Source organism: Aquarana catesbeiana, linkage group LG03 (assembly GCF_042186555.1).
Source record: "Aquarana catesbeiana isolate 2022-GZ linkage group LG03, ASM4218655v1, whole genome shotgun sequence".
NCBI lineage: Eukaryota > Metazoa > Chordata > Amphibia > Anura > Ranidae > Aquarana > Aquarana catesbeiana.
In genome coordinates, this window is record NC_133326.1 from 311,615,828 (window position 1) to 311,637,834 (window position 22,007).

At 42.1% G+C, this 22,007-nt stretch overlaps 1 protein-coding gene across 2 annotated transcripts in view; it reads left to right on the plus strand.

Annotated features, from left to right (window-relative positions):
* The window catches only part of APPL2 (adaptor protein, phosphotyrosine interacting with PH domain and leucine zipper 2), a 151,111-nt gene that overhangs the window by 72,210 nt on the left and 56,894 nt on the right, over positions 1–22,007 (plus strand). For both annotated transcript variants that reach the window (XM_073620281.1, XM_073620282.1), the window contains exons 5-8: positions 7,449–7,536; positions 16,581–16,622; positions 16,746–16,804; positions 20,097–20,243. In XM_073620281.1, coding sequence (XP_073476382.1) covers positions 7,449–7,536; positions 16,581–16,622; positions 16,746–16,804; positions 20,097–20,243 — 336 coding nt within the window. The remainder of the gene's footprint in view (positions 1–7,448; positions 7,537–16,580; positions 16,623–16,745; positions 16,805–20,096; positions 20,244–22,007) is intronic.

The window sequence follows — 22,007 nt, forward strand, 5'->3', positions numbered from 1 at the left end:
ACATCATTTCACTAATTATGTGACTTCTGAAGTTAATTGGTTGCACAGGAGCTTTTTATGGGCTTCATAACAAAGGGGGTGAATACATACGCACATGCCAATTATCATTTTTTTATTTCTGAAAAAATAGTTTTATGTATATATTTTCTAATTTTACTTCACCAACTTAGACTATTGTGTTCTGATCCATCACATGTAATTCAGATTAAAAAACATTGAACTAAAGGCTGTAATGTAACAAAATAGGTAAAAAGCCAAGAGGGGTGAATACTTTTGCAAGGCACTGTATATTGTTTGTGTTAGGTTGTGCAGGATATACTTTTATTATATGGACCACACATTAAAAAAATTAAATGTGCTAACCACTTTTCTGTTGGGGCAATTTTAATATTTTTCACACACATTAAAAAAAAATTTTAAATAGAAAATTACCATACTTTAAACCCTGATACAATTGAATATTTTCTGAAAGTAGAGGACCTGGGGAATAAAATGGTAGTAGTTGTACTTTTTAATGTTGCAAAATATCTGTGCAACTGTTTATCGAATATGTATAAAAAAACAAACGAAAAAAAAAACTAAAATGAATTTTACCACAGTCCTGGCCTCCCCAGAGAAATGGGAGAACCCAGGAAACACTGCGCGTTGTATGAGTGACCAGAGGTGACACATTTAGCATATTTTTAAAAGTGATCTGCGGCTCTACAGCTACCCAGATCACTTTTACGTGAAAGCCAGGGTCTGCTGAAAACCAGGGTCTGCAGCTGCAGCCATGAACTTGTTTTGACGCCTTGACCACCAGGATGTTTATAAACGTACATTGGTAGGCAAGGTGTTAAATGTGAATTTCAGCTTACACCATGTTAATTTAAAACCGCCTAAAGGTGCTAGTGGTCCTGGCTATTTTGCTATTTTTAATGTATTTAGTTTGCTGTAAAGGAGGTATGTATGGACAGCCAAAATGTGTGTTTTTTTTTTTTTGTTTTTTTTTTTTTTTGTGTTACTGTATGGAAGAGGTTAAAGAGGAGCTCTAGTCTCCTGTAAAAAAAAAACACTGTAGCTGCTGACTTTTAAAAGACACTACCCACCTGTCCCATGATCCAGCAGTGTGCTCACCTCAGCCAGTTTCACCCACCGTCTTCTTTCCTCTGCACTGACATCTTAACTATGGGCACTCATCTGTGACAGCTTGTGTCTTCATAGTGGGGTGCCCTCTGCGCATGTGCGAGCAGACCTGTCATGTGTCCCAGAAGATTGCGGGGGGGGGAGAGAACTTTCGATTGCAGTGGGAGTGGGTACCTGTCAAAATCGGGTACCTGCTCCCTCCCTTGCTCCTCAAAAATGCCAATTCTTCAAAAGCAGTGGGTACAAGTCCTTAAAGCGGAACTTCCCCTTTTGCATGGAGCTCCGCTTTAAACAGCTAGCAGTTTATTGCTTGCTGTCTTGTTGATGAAATTTGCCATAATTTTCTGTTCCGGAGTGCGACAGGAAGTAAGAACAAGCCTCTACAAAGCAAAGAGAATTGACCTATTGAATTGATCTATTAAGACAGTTGCTACCAGAACAGGTGTCATCACTGAAAGATTTACCCTCACTACTTCACTTTCTGTCTGTGTGACAATAGAAATCGGAATTACCATTACAGATTGGCACCTCTCCAAGCCTTCAGTATCAGTTTCCTGGGTTTACACTCTGTATTCAGGTGCTGGCAGAGCAAATCTCGCTCTAAGATACGTCATAGCATACAAGTATTGCCACACACTGTATTCAACTCTGGTGTGAAGTAAATGAAACGCTGGCTAAAGCCCCGCACACCTGGGCCGAATGACGGGCGACATCGGCCGGTTCAATAAAAAACGACCAACAGTTGGCCCGTGTGTAAGGCACTCAGTCCAAAAGAAGCTGGCTGGTTGGCCGCCTTCTGTTGGCGTTGCATGCTGGAGAATCAGCAGCCGACCGGCTCCCAGTCAGTGCTCTCAGCCAATGGCAGGGAGTGTGGATCAGAGCGTTCTGGCAGGGGGCCACCCCCCTGTCAGAACACAAAAGAACAGCAGGGAAGTCATGTACTAATGACACTGGCTGGGAAGGGATTAAACATCTAGGGCAATCAAAGGGTTAACGTAGAACTATAGGCAAAACTTTTTTTTTTTTTTTCATTTTGGATAGAATAAGGAAGGGTTATAACCACTGTCAGATTTTTATTTGTTATTTTAATTTTTACAATCTTTGTCCCATTGCGGAGATTTCCCTTCACTTTCTGCCCCATAGGCAAACGGGAAGTGGGAGAAAATTCTTGCAAGTTAAGGGAATTCCTTGGAGACCCCAGGTCACAGAAATTAGTGTCTCCATTGGAATATTTCCCCTCTATTACTTTGCTGGGGACAACCCAAAATTTGGGATTTTCTTTTACTTTTAATGATAATGGTAAACAGGACAAATAGAGAGGATGAATCTCCCTAACGGAAGCACAGGCAGCAATAAAAACTGACAAGCATTCTAATCCCTCTTCACTCTATCCAAAACTAACAAAAGTTTTGCCTTTTAGTTATACTTAACAACTTAATAACTGTGAGCCTAGCCAGTGTTTTTAGTATGCGCTGCTTTTACTAGGGGAAGTGATGGATTTTATTCCCTGCTTTGCAAGGACACAAAACTCATCTCTTCCCCGTCAGAATGGAGATTTTTCTTGTTTACATAGGCAGAGCCCCGTTGTGAGCCTCTGCCCAACAATCGGCATGTGTCGGCAGACATCCAGTGCCCGCCACCCTCAGATCGGCTTCTGCTGTTTAATCACAGCAGAAGCAGCCCGCCGCCGACGCGCACGTCCCCTGTAGGCCAGAGTGTGTGTGTGTGTGTGTGTGTGTGTATATTATATATTCTAAAATATATATAAATACTGCTATGGGGTGGTTAAGTAATGAACATATTGAATTAGCAGGCGTTGGATTTCTTTTTATTTTGGAAAGCACTGTTGGAAAAAAGAAATGTTCTATAAAGACATGTAGCAGTAAATGAAGCCTGTCTCAGATATTATATTGTTCCACTTCTGTTGGTTCTGGACAGCTCTGTATAGCCATTGGTCACAGCATTTTGTTTCCCCTCTGTCAATTGCCTTTATTTGCAGGGCATTGTTCTCCCCCACATTAAATTTATTTGTACTTTTATAAAATGTAAGACCGAGACTAAGGCAGGCCAAACATTATGCAATATTTTTTCCTTCAACCATGGGTCCCATGAATCCCTCCCGCAGCGCTATTGTGTACTGCTAGCAGGGGGAACCTTCCCCACCAGCAGAATACAATAGTCACTGCTGGTGGCTATAGCCGTCGGCAGTGATAGGGCTAAAAAAAAAAAAAGACAGGCTGGTTGTACTAAAGTCACTTGATTAATTGACGTCGAATAAAGCCAGCCTGCCCATAGACTGATGGAAATTCGTCTGACTTAAATGTGTCAATCTCAAGGCTGGATGGACAGAAATTCAAGGGTGAAACCTCTCCCATTTTATGAATTTCACCCTACAAAGGCAAATACTGAAAATAAGACTGTGTGTGTTAGTGTTTTTTTTTTTTGTTTTTTGTTTTGTTTTTTTTGTTTTTTTTTCTGTTGGACTTATCACTTCTATTTTGCTCCTTGTCTGAAATGAGGACATTGGCTTTGTTTTCATAGAAGGTATAATACTATAGAATTGTACAATGTAATTATATTTTATCTAACAACTTAATAAAAATTATAAGACTTTGTGGCTGCTGGTATTACACAAACTACTGTATATGTGAGACCTTGTATTCTGGCAACCTCAAGTTGACTTTCAAAGCATCGTTATCCAAGCTGAAAATCTCAGAAAAACTGTGAAATAGATAAATGAGCACCTGTGATTTTAGGATGACCATCTAGCCCAGGTAACCAATATTATGGATTAGAAAAGTGCAGGCTTTGAACATGGAGCCTGCTGTGCAATCACACCCACAGAGTACAATAATATGATCAATTCTAAATACTTAAGGTGAGAATTGCTTCCAAACTCCGCTATTAGGTGTTTACCTTAAAGTTTAACTAAAGTCAAAGCTTTATTTTGGATGTGGATAGAGTGGTGAGAGGTTAGAAATCCTGTGGGATTGTTATTCTTATGCTCCATGGGGGAGATTCACTCACCCTAAATGTCCTGATCGCCAATGTCAGTGGGAATGAAAGTGAGGGTAAAGCCAAAATTTTGAGTTGCCACCAGAACAAGAATAAAGGAAAAAATCTTCCAACTGAGACACTTGGTTCTGTGACAGCTGTCTAAGAGGGGATTTCCCCAACGCTTGAAATATTATCATCTCCATTCCTATTGAGTCCCCGGGACAGGAAATGAAGAGACCTCTGCTTAATGAAACACCAATAGTAAACATGAAATATTGTATGTGCATACTATGTATTCTTCTATCCATCCCCCAGGAATGTCTTTTTGATACAGAACTCAATAATCTAAGCTGAAAAGTCAATGAGCCAGAGAACTGACTCAAAACTTATTGGACGGATCAGTCCAACGTTACAGTCAGCAAAAGCAAGCCTTAAAGCGAAGCTCCACCCAAAAGGGGAAGCTCTGCTTGTCTGCCTTCTCCCCCCTCCAGTGCCACAAGTACCCACTCCCACTTCCTGCTGAGTTCACCGTGGCAAACTCAGCCGGAAGTTCGGCCCCCACAGCAGCTGGGCCATTGAGAAAGAGCAGCGTGATTAGCGCATGCGCAGTAGAAAACCGACTGTGAAGCCGGAAGGCAGGTTTCCCAAGATGGCAGCGCCAGCACCCAAGAGCTGATTCAAGAATCTGCTAGGGTGAGGACACTGCGGGATTCCTGGACAGGTAGGTGCCCTAATAGGAAGTCAGCAGCTACAGTGTTTGTACAATGCCTTAAAGTATTCATACCCCTTGAAATTTTCCACATTTTGTCATGTTACAACTAAAAAAGTAAATGTATTTTTTTGGGATTTTATGTGATAAACCAACACAAAGTGGCACATAATTGTGAAGGGGAAGGAAAATCATTGATTGTTTTTAGATATTTATTTGTAAAAGATTTTGAAAAGAGTGGCGTGCATTTGTATTCAGCCCTCTACTCTGATACCACTAACTAAAATCTAATTGAACCAATTGCCTTCAGAAGTCACCTAATTAGTAAATAGAGTCCACCTGTGTGTAAATTAATCTCCATATAAATACAGCTGTTCTGTTAACTCCTCGGAGATTTGAACCTTAGTGAACAAACAGCACCATGAAGACCAAGGAACACACCGGACAGATCAAGGATAAAGTTGTGGAGAAGTTCAAAGCAGGGTTAGGTTATATAAAAAAAAAAAAATATCCCAAGCTTTGAACATCTCACGGAGCACTGTTCAATCCATTATCTGAAAATGGAAAGAGTATGGCAAATGCAATCCTACCATGACGTGGCCGTCCGCCTAAACTGGAAGAAGAGCATTAATCGGGGAAGCAGCCAAGAAGCCCATGGTAACTTTGGAAGAGCTGCAGAGATCCATAGCTCAGGTGGGAGAATCTGTCCACAGGACAACTATTAGTCGTGCACTCCACAAATCTGGCCTTTATGGAAGAATGGCAAGAAGAAAGTCATTGTTGAAAGAGCCATAAGAAGTCCTGTTTGCAGTTTGCGAGAAGCCATGTGGGGGACACAGCAAACGTGAAAGAAGGTGCTCTGGTCAGAGTTTATGGGAAGATGGATGGAGCCAAATACAAGGCAATCTTAAAAGAAAACCTGTTAGAGTCTGAAAAAGACTTGAGACTGGGGCGGAGGTTCACCTTCCAGCAGGACAACGACCCTAAACATACAGCCAGAGCTACAATGGAATGGTTTAGATCAAAGCATATTCATGTGTTAGAATGGCCCAAAGTCCAGACCTAAATCCAATTGAGAATCTGTGGAAAGACTTGAAAATTGCTGTTCACAGAAACTCTCCATCCAATCTGACAGAGCTTGAGCTATTTTGCAAAGCAGAATGGGCAAAAAATGTCACTCTCTAGATGTGGAAAGCTTGTAGAGACATACCCAAAAAGACTTGCAGCTTTAATTGCAGTGAAAGGTGGTTCTACAAAGTATTGACTCAGGGGGGCTGAATACAAATGCACACCAAACTTTTCACATGATAAATGGTTTTCAAATTTTTTTTACAAATAAATATTTTCATTCCACTTTGTGCCACTTTGTGTTCCTTGTGTTCCTTGTTCCTTTATTGTATCCCAATAAAATACATTTACGTTTTTGGCTGTAACATGCATGACAAAATAAGGAAAATTTCAAGGGGTATGAATACTTTTTCAAGGCACTGTAGCTGCTGCTTTAAGGCAGGCTCGTTGGATCAGGGGGGTCAGCAACCTTTTCCACATGAAAGGGTCTATTTATAAATGTTTTCACACAAGAATCGCACAATTTTCAGTCAAGTTTTACAAAGTTAATCCTGCAAGGAAGTTGTGTTTACTCTTGTGTGAAAACATTTCTAGATAGACCCTTGAGCGTCTTAGGTACAGTCAGTTAGGTTGAAATAAGACACAAGACCATCTTGTTTGACCAAGCATTAGACAATTGGCGTGCCAGTATTCTTTGTTTGTTATTAATTTTTTACACTCCTCCTATATATATATACTGCTAATGGCAAGTTAAACTTATGAACTGTATAATAGGGTTTACCTTTAGCAGCACAACTAGAAGTGTATAAATTGATTAACTGTCACACACATAAAACATGTTTAGTCCCAATGCATGCACTTCAGACCATTGGTTCAACCCCAATGCGTGTACTTCAGATCATTGGTTCATCCCCAATGCATGCACTTCAGACCACTGGACCAGCCCCAATACATGTACTTCAGACCATTGAATCGGCCCCAATGCATGCACTTTAGACCACTGGATCAGCCCCAATGCGTGCACTTTAGACCTCAGATCAGCTCTAATGAATAAACTTCAGACCTCTGATCAGTCCCTAACCTTGTACCTTTAGAAATGCAGGGTATTGCTGTAAACTTGCATGCAAGCTCTTTCTGCACAGTGCCAAATGCCAGTGGCTGGCTTTCAGTGAGGTCAGGGAGGTGGGTAGTCCAGGCTTTGCAGCAGCAGGTGGCACCACAAATAGCATTACATGCCAAGGGTTGCCATTGCCTGCTTTAGATTTTGCTCTGTGAATTGTTTGTCATATATTAAATGTATATATTCATAAAACAATGATTGTATATCAAAGCATAACAAACATTTACTAAAAACTTATAAACAACTTGTTAAATTAAATTGACCCACAAGCATTATTGGGTGTTTTTAAAGAAATTCAATTCAAATGAAACCTCAAAATGGCAGAGTTTTGAAAAATAGCACAAATCACACAAAGTGCTTACACAGACCTCACTCAAGTAATTGTACATTTATAATCACCTGAAATATTCCCTTTCATTCTTTTTGCAGCTTAATGTACTTCATACAGAACTGGCAAAGCAGCTAGCAGATACAATGGTGCTGCCCTTAATTCAGTTCCGTGAAAAGGACCTTACAGGTAAGGTAATTCTTCACAAAGGTTTATGACCTCAAAGCAGGATTTCACACAAAAGGGGAAGTTCCACTTTTCCGCCTCCCCCTCCCTTCTATAATGTTTGGACACTCTTTTGGGGGGCGGGTACCTGGCTCTGAAAGGGACCCACTCCCACTTTTGCCTAGGCAATCCAAGCAGAAGTTTGTGTCCCCCCCCTTCCCCCCTTTTGCCCACAGCCTTCTGGGACAAGTCATCGGTCCCAGAAGCCTGTGGGTCCATTCACAAAGTGCAGTGAGAAGCTGGCTGTAAAGCTGCAGAAGGTCACAGCCGCTTCCCATGGTTATCGTGCCAACGCCGGGGACCTAAAGACCAATCAAGAACCGGCCTGGGTGAGGACAGCGCTGGATTCCTGGACAGGTGCCCTTTTATTAAAAGTCTGCAGCTACAGAATTTGTAGCTGCTGACTTTTTTTATTTTTTATTTTTTTATACAGCCTGAAGATCCTCTTTAACAACTTAATATTTTTTTTGTATATTTTCTAAAACAAAAAAAATACAAATAATGCATTCATTCCAAGTAAGAAATGCTAATGTTACACATGACAATTGTCTGTATAAAGCCTAGTACACATGGGCCAAATGTCAGCCGCTTCAACAGAAACCATCCGACATTCGGCCTGTGTGTATGGCAGCCAGTCTGACAGAAGCTTTTGTTGAAGGCTCATGACTGAGTCATGACTGAAAAAGGTCTGTCGACGGGCTCCTGATCAGCGCTCTCAGCCAATGGTAAGAGTGTTCCGCCCCAACCCCCCCCTAAGATTGTTAGTACAGCACCTCCGATCTGAGCTGTCAGTAGGTTGAACGAAAAAAAAATAGTGGTGTGTAGCAGGCTTAAGGATATATTGGTCGACAATGGACCAAACAAGACTTGCAAACTTCCAGACTGTTGTTATAATGTAAACATCAAGGATGATCTAATTGCGAGAACTTCTCCAGTGTCCATACCTTGCATCACCATTTAGTATAGCAAACATAAACCTGAGAAGTGAGCAAGTAAGGTAGTTTAACAATCCATACAATAAAGTAATTGATCCAATGCTGAGTATATCAAAAAGATAAAATGAAAGAATAAGAAACCGAATAATGAGAGAGAGAGAGCAAAATTTTTCAAGGCAAGTGTCGTCACTTAACAGGGATTCCCATTCCAGGACATGGAAACTCTTACAAATAGTCATTCCAGTCTCCACACAAGAATGAACAGGCTGCTTTCCATACTTCTCCAAAACCCATCATTTAGGTAGAAGGTCCATCCCTAGGGGGCAAGAGTAAGTCATCAGTTTGGCTGTGTTAATGACCCTGAGGCATAATGTAGCCAGACAACCCCTATCTTACTAAAGCTCTCCATTTTTCCTCTACAGGTAAATAGCCCAAATTTCTGCCTCATAATATCTGTCACCTTTTTGACCCAGTCCCTTCTAATAGGACCACAGGCAACGTAATTATTTTTATTTTCTTTTGTATAAAAACACAGATCTAAAAGTTTGTTGAAAAAAAACGTGTGTGGGCTCTCATTTAGCCGGTATATTTTAATACTCATTTGTTTCTGGAGATCTTGAATGAATGTGTGCAGCATCTCTGTGGCTGAGCTTTCTAAAGGTAAAGTAGCTAAAGAGACATCCTTAGATCCCAAAGCCAGCAAACCCTAACCAGGTACATGTTTAACTGTTTAACTTTTATGTTGGCAAGGTCCGTCTTCCCTTTTTTTTTTTTTTTTTCAAAAACTGACACTTATTAATCTTAATACAAGAAAATACAGGGCAGCTGTGGAGCATGGGTACAACTTGCGAGACATAGGGCACTGAAAAGTGGCATAATAGCAGAAGAACTGGTAGTTAAAAGAACTGCAAATGTAAAATTAGGTAATGAGGTAGCACTGGTATCAATGCAGGTACCAGTGGGGGCCTGCCCTTAGGGCCCCCCCCCCTCAAAGCTACACATCATACATAAAAAATAAGTGTGTGCAGGATGCCGGACACAAAGGTGTATGGGAAGCATGACGTGCTGTAATCAATGGGGGGGGGGGGGGGGGGGGGAATGCCAAAAATAATAATGGCCCTTTAAGTGTGTGCAGGGTGCCGGACACACAGCTGCTATAAGAAGCATGACGTGTTTGCAATCACATGATTACAAACAAGATGCTCTATTGGCTTCCTTTAGAAAGTCCCCTGCACCCTGAACATTCCCCTCTATAGCATTGTAGCATTGTTCCCTGCTGTGGTGTGTGATTGGTGAGTCCTGTGCCTTCACTTCTGGTTTCTCTGACTCATCTCAGCTGGTCCGAAAGTGGATGATGGGAGACTTGCTGTGAGTGAGGGGGGGGGATCTGATGGGGACAGCTAATGTAAAGGAGGATTCTAATGGGGACATCTAATGTAAAGGAGGATTCTAATGGGAACATCTAATGTAAAAGGGGACTCTGATGGGGACATTTGATGTAAAGGGTGACTCTGATGGTGACATTTAATGTAAAAGGGGACTCTGATGGTGACATTTGATGTAAAGGGGGACTCTGATGGTGACATTTGATGTAAAGGGGGACTCTGATGGGGACATTTGATGTAAAGGGGGACTCTGATGGGGACATCTGATGTAAAGGGGGATGCTGATGGGGGCACCTGATGTATAGGGGGCTTTGATTGGGACATCTGATGTAAGGCCCCTTCCACACGGGGCAGATCTCTTTAGCGGAGTCTGCCAGCTCAGAGGGAGATCGCTCCGTTGATCTCTGCTGAGATGGCTGATGACAGGTCCGTCTCTGCTCACTGAGCAGGGAGGTGCCTGTCAGAGCCCTCCTGATTCCTATGGGGAGATCAGACGAAAACGGACAGCATGTCATCAGACCTCATCCGATCCGCCAGACGGATGGCTGAACATATCGCCATACGTCTGATTTTTAGCTGATCGGATGGCAGTTGGATGTTAGCGGACACATCTCCATTGACATCCGCCTCCCCATAAAAGTTAATGGATGGCCCGCTCGGATCTGTCTAAAAAACATACAGGCGGATCCAAGCGGGCTTGTCGTGTGAAAGGGGCCTAAAAGGGGGCTCTGATGAGGACACCTTATGTTAAGTGGTTTTATTTTATTTTACTTTAAATGTGGATGTGATTGGCCTACTGTGACGGGCACAGTGAGGCTGCATATGATGAGCACAGTGAGGCTGCATATGATGGGCACAGTTTTACCTAGTAGAAATGACACATATTCGCCTGATAAATGGCTGTTTGCAGTCCTGCATTACTAGTCCTTTAATTTTTCAGTTTGTTTGCGCCCCCCCCCCCCCCCCCTCCAAAAGTTTTGAGCACCAGCCACCACTGGCAAGTACCACAAGTAGCAATTGACTAGTAACCAGCTCCACAAGAACAAGCCCTGTGCCATTAGTGAGAACAAGCCATTATTGAGAAGAAATATAAAGAAAAAAATACATGAACACACTCCATAGCCCTTCCCAAGGTAGTCCCTAGTAGAAATAAGTCAGGTAAGTGGAGTCTCCAAAAGGTCCCACAGTTCCCACAGACTTGATTATGTCTGTCCAAGAAGTTGTGTAGGGAAGCTTTAAGGTATTCCATCTTTACATCCCAGATCCTGCATGCAACTCAAGAGGTAGGCCCCTGCTTTTTCCACTAGGTGCCATGCAGCTGTCAGCACATGGGCTAGCAGTTTTTTTTTTTTGTTTTTTTTTAAGTTTTGGAGAACGTTCAGGGTGGGGAGTCCCAAAAGGAATGTTTTAGGATCAAAGTGGATCCAGAACCCAAAGAGGTAATGGAGAAAAGTGTAAACAGTCTGCCAATAAGGCTTGAGGACTGGACAGGACCGTTGAGTATGGTACAACGTTCCCAACTCCTTCTTGCAGCCCCTATCAGAAGATGGATATATAGAGTGGAGCAGTTCTAGATTTTGGTCCAGTGGAAAAGGATTTTATACTTTATTTTCCGTTATACAATTTGCCAATTGAGCTTTGGGAGGCTTGTGACCATACGATTTGCTATATATTCAGAGGTGATTCCTCCCCCAGGATTTGTTCCCATTTTTTCAGAAGTATACATGTCTGGATGGGTCTTGTTCAGGAGGATAGATAAGAATTTGATAGATCCGGGAAATTGGTTCTTTCAAATGCCATAAATTTATAAAATTTAAGGGAGATTGTGCATAGTGGCAAATTTGTACGTAACTGAAGAAAGCCTGTTTAAGAAGATCATAAGCTTCTTGCAGGTCCTGGAAGGAATGCAATACTCTGGTTCTAACATCCACCAATTAACCAAAGCGAAACAAAGCCTTATCTTTCCAATAATACGGTACAGTGGAGGGAAGTTTTCCTTATAGAGCTTATTGTAGGTAGGGGTTCAATTGAAGCGGAACTTCAGTATTTTTTTTTTTTCATCTTTCCATCTATTAAATCTTCTGCCCTTGTTTTAACTTTGGATAGTAAAAACAGCTCACACCTGTTTTTCTGGTAAAAAAGCCTAGGCTTATGACATCATGCACAGCTCTCATTCTCGCAAGAGTTTGCCAGGAAGGCAGGGGGGGGGTGAGTCATAAGAGGGCCAATGAGAGCTGCAGAGCTGGAGTTGTGCCTCTGTGTGTCTGTATAAATCCAGCAAGTTAATAGGCAGCAGCTTCAGCTGCCCACAGGTAAAATGATTGCAGCTTGACTCAGTGGAGGGATATTTGGCAAGTACAGGATCACAGTATATATAAAATAATATGCAAAGTGGTTAGAGGGAAGCTTCAGAATGGCAAAGATGTTTTTATTACAGATTATGTGAGCAGACTGCAGTTCCTCTTTACCTCTAACATATTTTAGAGAGGAGGATTTCAAGGATAATGGGAACATTAGAGACAGGCATTGCAGTGTGATGTGGCATGTTAAGGGGGAGGGCTTCCGTTTTTGCGGTGTTGATGGCAACAAACTTTTAAAAGGTTATAATTACTGTATTGTAGTACTGAAGCCCATAGCCATAGCATACCTCCCAACTTTAGAACTTGAATGAGAGACACTTCAGGGGGGGCAGTGACCTGTGGTGGTGCACAGTGCGCTGCAACAAATAATGGGTGTAGCCAAACTGTTAGCGGTGGGAGGGGTTTGAGAGACAAGGTTCAACACCACCTGGGCCCTTCTTGTACCTATAAAATATGCATCGATTGCTGTACCACAGGTAAGATTCTCACAGACACATACCAACCCCAGCACAGTAATAAAAAATTTTAAAAAATCGCTCCCTTTACAGATGATTTTGTGTACACTGAAGTAAGACAGAGAACTAACACTTTGTTTGAGCCTACCTTAAGAACCTCATTTAAATTGTCGGGGCATGGCAGGTGTCCTGGGTGCCTGTGCTACTGTGCCCCTGTTCTGGCAATGGGCTCTGCGATTCGCGGAATGCTGAGATTTATTTAAAAATATTGGGACAGTCCCACTAAATTCTAGACAGTTGGGAGGTATGCCCCTCCCTGTACAGACTGCCCCCTCCTCTGCACCTTACCCCCCTCTTTCTACACACTGCCCCCTCCTCTGCACCTTACCTCCTCCTTCTACACACAGCCCCCTCCTGCACACATTAACCCCCTCCTCCTACACACAGCCTCCTCCTACACACAGCCTCCTCCTACACACAGCCCCCTCCTACACACAGCCCTCTCCTGCACGCATTACCCCCCTCCCTGTATACACAGCCCTCTCCTGCACATATTACACCCCCCCCCCATGCACACAGCCCCCTCCTGCACACATTACCCCCTCTTTGTACACATAGCCCCCTCCTGCACATATTACCCCCTCCCTGTAATCACAGCCCCCTCCTGCACATATTACCCCCTCCCTGTATACACAGCCCCCTCCTGCACATATTACCCCCCTCCCTGTACACACTGCCCCCTCCTGCACACATTACTCCCTCGTACACACAGCCCCCTCCTGCACACATTACCCCACTCCTTGTACACACAGCCCCCTCCTGCAAACATTACCCCCATACACATTGGCCACCATCCGCCTCTACCGCTTCTGCACACAATAACCCCCCCCCCCCCCATTCTACTTGCTGAGACACTGAGCTAATTCTTTTTCAGCCTGGCAAGGGTTAAAGCTGATACCGGCAGAGTGCTTTTTCCTCACGGCTCAGTGCTGGGGATTCTCAAATTCAGAAAGCTGTAACTCACCCACAGTGACAGTCTTCTCACATTCCTGACATTGAGGGCCGACCTGTCCAGCTGAAACTTCCTGAAGAACACACTGATGACACAAGTCTGGTATGAAGAGCTGATTGGCTGCAGCACACTAGCCCTGACTGAAAATTCCCAGGCAGCAAACTTTTGTTTACCTGGGGCAGTGAGGGAGACCCGGCTTCTGTTCCACATTGCAGCTGCACGTCCAGTATAGAGTCATTGCACTGGACTTGAAGCTGCCGCCAATCGGAGCGCGGGACAAAGCCCGTTTCTGCGGGATGCCGGGAAAATAATGTGATGGTGGGACTGTCCCGTAGAGACCGGGACGGTTGGGAGGTATGCTATAGTGAGCTGATGCAGCATCGCTTCAGGAGCACTCTTCTGTAGAGGTTGGAGTTCATTGCTAAGGGAACTATGATTGTCTGAGATCTGGAGGTGTCTATATGTCATGGTCTTCTCCTGAGATCTTTACCATTTTTTGTGGTATCAAACACTGCCATTATACAGTACATTGGTATAGTTATACCAACATATTTTACATAAGCTAGTAACAGAGTGCTGTACTGTGTTTGCCATCAATCAGTGTAGAATGTTTGAAAGTTGCGTGATACCCCTTGCTGGCTAACTAAAAGTGACTGTCACTTTAACAAAAAAAAACAAAACATGAAGTGTATGAAAAGTCATAGTAATAGAACAATAGGAATGTATGGGAATGAGAACTGCTCAATCAGAACTGTCCCAGCAATCCGTTAGAATAAAGGCATTGAAAGCTGCTGCAGGTATGCACTTTTTACCTGTCAGCAGCTTGTTAAAGTGATAAAATTGTTTAAAGTAGAACTTTAGTCAGAAGTCCTGATAGATTGCTTCAGGCTGGCCCCTTCTGCAGGTATAGCTATGTAAAAAATTAAAAATAATTGTCTATACTGTGTAAAATCCAGTAAGGCACTGTCTCGGCCTGCTCTGCACAGCCTCAGTTGTCCTGTATTCTCGGGACTGTTGATAATCAATGAGACACTAGAGGTTGATTAGCAGCTGACAGCCTCAAGATTAAATGCTGCTGTTGAGGAGGGGGGGGAGAGACAGGATGACAGACTGTGCCGAGGAAGGACAGATCGCACATATTGCATGTCACAATGACATCAGTTTCAGGTAACAAGAGGACAGGAAACCGCAGTTGTTGGCGTGTTTCACGCAGAATGCGCTTAATCATTTCTAAGTTTTACTATCAGTTTGACCCTGTGGAAATTTGTCTATTCCTGGTCCTTCCCAAGTGACATCACATTTTCAGCATACAGATTTGTCTTTCCCCAGTGTCATCCCACCACTGACAGACACACACATTGTTCTTTCACCTGTATTCCTTCTCCAGCACCTACTCCTCAGGTTCTCCATCTTCTCAGTCTGCAGTTACACACTCACACAGCACATACTGTAGGTAAAATATTTCCGTGCCTACCACATGTGCTTTAGCCCCTCAGCACCCCATCTCCAGTGCATGTGTGATAATCCCTCACATTTATTAAGTGAACCATGCTAAATATCTGTCTCATCTCCACTGACTCTGGTCAAGTGGGAATCTCTGCTCCATTGTTCTATTTCCTTTTTTAAACAATCCCCGACAACAAAGTCCTGTGCCATCTGCCATGTCCCCGGCTCTACCTCCACTTGGCTTGGGCCCTGTGACATGTGCTTGCTAATAACCTGAATACATTTTGGTGTCTCCTTTTCAACTTCTATAGTTCCCAGTTCCATTGACATACTTCTTTTAGTATCCTCCTTACTGCTGACTTGATCCCCACCACCCTCACTGTCCCAAAAAAAACATACACAATATTGGTATAACGTTCAGCACTAAACCATATGATGAGAAAGATTAAAATTTAAATGAAAAGGCATGCATTTGCATGCTGATACATGAAGGTGCAACCATGTGAATGGTGAGTTGATTGAAAGTTCTGGGGGATGAACTCCTAAAAATTAGTTTCTAAAGTCTCTAAATGGAGGCTGTAAAGGGAGTGAGGCTGCTTCAGGGCCGGGCTGGGGAACCTGATCACTGTCAACAAAAGGAAAGTAAAAGTAGGAGAGAGAAGCGCCAAGCCAATCCTTTAAACGGCTTAGGAATTTATTCAGTATATAAGTGTAAAACGACACTAAAAACATGCTTGAAAAATGTTGGAGCACTTGCAGAGTGCTAGAGCGAGTGGGAGCTTCCACGTGCAGTGTCACAGGAGCACAGGAGGACTGCCGGGAAGTCTATTGAGGGATCCAGGAGTGCCGTGTGTTAGCCGCAGCTGGAGCCTCATGGAGACGTTGGCTGTGTGTCTGGGTGTGAGTGGTCCAGGGCTGTCAAACTGGGGAGCCGCCCACACACTGTCTGGCCAATCAGTTGGCCAGACAGCGTGTGGGCGGCTCCCCAGTTTGACAGTCCTGGAACACTCCCACCCAGAGACACACAGCCGACGTCTCCATGAGGCTTATCGAGGCTCCAGCTGCGGCTAACACACGGCACTCGTGGATCCCTCAATAGAGACTTCCCGACGGTCCTCCTGTGCTCCTGTGACACTGTAGGTGGAAGCTCCCACTCGCTCTAGCACCTCTGCAAGTGCTCCAACATTTTTCATGCAAGTTTTTAGTGTTTTATACTTATATACTGACTAACTTCCTAAGCTGTTTAAAGGATTGGCTTGGCGCTTCTCTCTCCTTTTGCTTTCCTACTGTCCCAGAAGAACCTGCTTCAATTTTTTTTCTAAGGACACTTTTTGGTAAAATTTAATTTTTATGCATTGCCATTATTTTTTTATTTTTTTTATTCCCATTTAATTTTATACCTTTTTGTTTTGCAGAAGTAAGCACGTTAAAAGATCTTTTTCTACTTGCTAGCAATGGTATGTTTGCCCTTGTATAAATACCTCTCACGGTTATGCTGTTCTGTATATATGTCCTGACATCAGTTTGAGACGTTTTATAGCCATACATTATTTAAAAGCCTTTTTTGTGTCTCTTTTTAGAACATGATTTATCAATGGCAAAGTACAGCAGACTGCCAAAAAAGAGAGAAAATGAAAAGGTAAGCAATACAACAATTGAGGATACCTGCTTTTACTGTAAAAATTGCACCTTCCATAGAAAATAATGCTTCTGACGATGTATACTGTTCTTCTTACTTCGCTTTTCCACATCTAGTAAAAAATGTTGTTTTCTGAAATTTAGATTGGGCAGGCAAATTAAGAGACTTTGGTATAACGTTGCAGAACAGGGGTATAGAGTGGATTTACCATGGCTAAATGGGCTCAGTATTATTACTAATAAGAAAAAATATGCATCAAGCACCCTAGGTTGAGTACTGTGGGTGATTATGAAAGCCACCAGGACTGGAAAGCAAACGGATGGTATATTGATTTATGCTGTGGAAATCTGTAGGCTTTGGTAATATTTACTGATTAGTAACCCAGTGCCCATCTGGTGATTGGATGTGATTTAAAGGGTGTGAAATGAACTTTGTAAATGTGTTTTTAAGTATAATCAGTTTCCACTTACTTTGAGCATATAATGTTCTACAAAATGTAATGGTCACGACCCTGAAAATTGTTAGTTACAAAATTATCTGTTGTCATGTTGTCAGTGTAAAACATTTTGCCCTGGTCTCATCTGCTAGAAAAAAAAGGTAATTATATTATTTACCATCGTCAAAGAGTATATGCGCATTTCATCCTCTGTTTTGTTGTAAATGCAGTTCATAATTATTTTTATTTTTGACTATCTTTTCTGACAAAAGAAAATGCAAAACAAATCAATCAAAAATTTTGAATTGCTTTTTCAGTACAATATTACTCAGTTTTTGTTTTTTAAAGTTACAATTTTATTGTGTACTTCAGCAAGACAAGAAATCTAACAAAAAAGAATTAATGATACAATGCTCAGAGGTGCCACCTTTTAACAAGTTTAACAAGTATAGCAATGGGACCAAAAATATCTACCTATTGGGGGGGACCCTTTAATGTAAATGCCTGCCATGGCAGTATGCTGTGTGGACATACGATTTTGATACCTCTTAAGCAGGACCTTGCTTATGTACTTAGTATTTTCCAGGGTAGAACTTAAATGTATAAGAAGAAAATAAAAAAGAAAGAAAAAACCAACAAAGAACACAAGTCAGTAGCACTACAATAGTGATCCGAATTGCTATCAGAATTTTTGTCAACTGACACACATCAAATAGCATGTCCTACATTATACTAGGTCCTGCTAGACCTCGCAGAAAAAACACTGGACAAGTTAAAAAATCAAGTGATCCAAAAAGCCATTACTGGCAACATGCTGTATGGTATAAAATAATATGAATTGTGTGTACACAGTAAAAATAATCCCAAACCCTCAGATCAAACACAAACATATATAGTAGGAATTGAGGTGGGGATAAATGGCAAGTCCCTGGGGTATTGGACAGTTCATTCAATCTAGCAGAGGAATCCTGGAGCATAGATGTAAATCTCACAATAGCATCTATTCCTATCCCCAGTGGACTCTTCCAATACTCAACCAGGCGGAAAGTAATGTAAAATGCCCTTACCGGACGTGTTGGACTAACAGGCCGTTGGCGGTGAGTCGTACGAGCTTGCACCGTTAGGTACGGCAAGGTTACAGCTGTCCTTGGTCCATGGCAAGAGAGTCCTGGAAGGGTCCCCAATCCTGAGCGGTACCACGGATTCGTCCTCCAGCGATCGTTTGGGTCTCATACAATTGAGACAGAGGAAGAAGGAGAAAAAAGGCTCCACATAGTGTAAATTCCGGATTACCAGGAAATTTTATTGTATTATAAAAAAAGTTCCAATAAAAATTCGGGTAAAAACAAAGTTTATATAAGCGAAAAAAAGATACGTTTAGCGCAGTAGACAGATGGTTTGAGGTAGCGTCATACACCCTGTATGACAATTCATATTATTTTATACCATACAGCATGTTGCCAGTAATGGTTTTTTGGATCACTTGATTTTTTAACTTGTCCAGTGTTTTTTCTGCGAGGTCTAGCAGGACCTAGTATTTGATATATACACAGGTGTTTTATATAATACATTTCACATTGATGTCTATTGGCACAATATAGCGCTACACTTTTTCTTTCTTTCATTAATCTATACAATTAGTCTAATTGGTGGTGTTGGCTGCTTGATGTTTGTTTGGTTGGCGCAGCAGATTTTCCTTAATTTATTCTGTCCTACATTATATGTGTAAACATTAGTTAGTAGGAAGAACAGAATAGAGAAAGTGAGAGAAGGAAAAAAAAAGGGGGGGGGGGTGGAGGGATGTGGGGAACACAGAGATTAAATATATTAATTTAGCTGGGACACTAGAGGTCGGGCCATCGCTTCATGACCTACACAAATTCACTCCAGCATCTCTATTGACGCTTGTTCTCTGGTAGAATGATCTAAGTAAGCGCAGAGAACACATAGGTGTTGTAGTGACTGGAATATTGGAAATTGTGCCAGTAATACCATGTTTTTCGGTGCTGCTGCTCCTCCTTCTGTCTCATAGCTGCCGTTAAACCTTCCATTTCGGCTATTTCGTTCACTACAGCGATCCACTGGCCCACCATCAGGGGATCTGAGCATTTCCATTTTTGAGGGATGCAGATTTTTGCTGCGTTCATTAGGTATATCAAAAGTGATCTCTTGTATCTACACCGTGAGAGTGAAGTTAAGTGAAATAGGCACGTTTCTGGCCTGTCCTCCAAGTGTATATCCAGTCGACTTGAAAACTAGATCATGAATCGCGTCTCAGAAGGGATGGATACTAGGGCATGTACAGAAAATATGTAGCAAGTTACCCCTATCTTGTTGGCAACGCCAACAATATTTTTGTCTTGTGACAAATGTGCAAAAATTGCAGCAAAAAACACATTGCCAAACATGCCTGTCGCAGTGCCAAAATTTGATACATACGTTTATTTTGCGCATCTTTGGAGCGCAGGGAGACCCATTCAAAGTGAATGGTGCCGCTTCAAAAATGCACCACAAAATCCTGCAAAATAAAATGTGACACGGCGGCATCACTCTGTACTGCTTAGGTGTGTATGGGGTCTTAGAAATCGCAGCCCACACGGGAACAGCAAGTGCAGTGCATGTGCGATTTCCAGTGTGCATGGTACCCGCATGCATCTAGCATGTTTTTCTGTGCGGGTAGTTGCGGCTATGGGAACAGGTACGGACCCGCAGCGGGAACCACCCACACAGATGTGAACCTAGCCTTAAAGAACATTTTACTCTGGATTTTTCTGTCCTGAGTATAAACATCAGTAAATTATTGTGTTTATGTTCAACTGGCTTAAAAATATCAACCAAAGTGTGTCTTTTCTGTAGCTAAAGGCTGAAGTTGCTAAGGAAGTTGCTGGGGCTAGAAGAAAGCAGCACCTCTCATCCTTGCAGTACTACTGTGCATTAAATGCCCTCCAGTACAGAAAGAGGACAGCAATGCTGGATCCTATACTTGGCTACACCCAAGGACAGGTACATGTTATGTTTTTATTATTTTTTTTATTTTTATTTATATTAACATATCAATTTGAATTAAACGTTTGGAGGACAGGTTTTTATGCTGTCAGTGTAAACATTGATGCTGTTTTTTTTAATTGCAGTTATAATTGTTGATTGTACATAAAAGTAGAATTCCAGTGAAATACTAACCATACCTAAGCCTGCTCCCACCCCCATTCTAAGGCTATTCTAACTACCCTGTAAAGGAAATATGTCTAGACTTCTCTATTTTGAGGGTGCTCTAGTCAGGTCACATGATTGTCTTCTAGCGCCAGCTTCAGTGTAGAGGAGGGACAGCCCACAATAGATGCCCCATAGGAAGTCTGTGGGTGATGTAATCGCCCAGGCTCGGCAGTCGGCAATCTCTCCTCATCACTAATGCCAGACGCTGGAGAGATTATGTGACCGGACTGCAGTGCCCTCAGAATAGAAAAGTATAGACATTTTTCCTTTACAAGGTAGTTAGAATAGGCTTAGAATGGGGGTGAGAGCAGGTTTAAGTGTCGCTAGTATTTGACTAGTTTTTAATATGTGCATCGGTGATGATGGGTTGTTACTGTGCTCTCATTCTTCCATCATAAGTATTTTGGATTGTAGCGCTCCTTTTATTACACAAATTATCCTCCCCTGCCACTAGGAAGACCCGGTTACCAAACCTACATTACATGCACATTTTCCACCCATCCTCAACCCTTACCCAGGTCTATTACACCAACTTATAAAAATAGTCCTAACTGGAGTTTTGGAATATTGATGAGTGTTTTTATTAAACCCAAGCACAACATTCCCACAGACTTCATGAATAGCCCACCGTAATATATGTGAAATATCATTGCCTGTTTATTTCCTATGATTGAGTTACATCTTGTGGCCATAACGTGATATTTTCTAGATTGCCTTATTTTTAGGAAAATCCCACATCATGGCTAGTAAATCAGCTTGGTGGGAATGTGATGCCTTCGCTTCTTCTCCACCTATTGGCTGCAGATAATTGTGTATTTTTCACCGTTGTAATAACAAAAATATATATTATATTGTAAGGAAACTATATAAAGAGAATCTGTAGTCTGAGCAGTTTATTCACTGCTCACTAAAGCTTACATTTTGAACAGAAAAAGGAAAAAAGTAAGGTCTTTACCGGTTGCCATAAATAACTCCAAAGGAAGAAACGAGTACCCTGAAGATGTATAAAAATACAAATTTTTTTTAAACGTCATATTTAAAACCATAAAAGTATATCCACAAATGTGTAGAACACTCTATCCTGCATTTCCCAACTGGTAGTGGGTAATTTTAGTATATTGGAACCTGTATCAAGTGGCCCAAATGCATGTGTTGTATAACTGATGGAGAATCCTTGTATACTGGGCAAAGTGCAGGGATCAATAAATCGTCAGTCAGGATCTCAAGACATTGAGATCCTGATTAATGATTTATTGATCCCTGCACTTGGCCCAGTATATGAGAATTCTATATGTTATACAACACATGCATTTGGGCCACTTGATACAGGTTTCAATATACTAAATTACCCAACACTACCAGTTGGGAAATGTAGGATAAAGTGTTCTACACATTTGTGGATATGCTTTTATGGTTTTAAATATGCTGTTTAACAACTTCAGCCCCGGAAGCATTTACCCCCTTCCTGACCAGAGCATTTTTTGCGATTTGGCACTGCGTCACTTTAGCTGACAATTGAGTGGTCGTGTGACGTTGTACCCAAATGAAATTCAT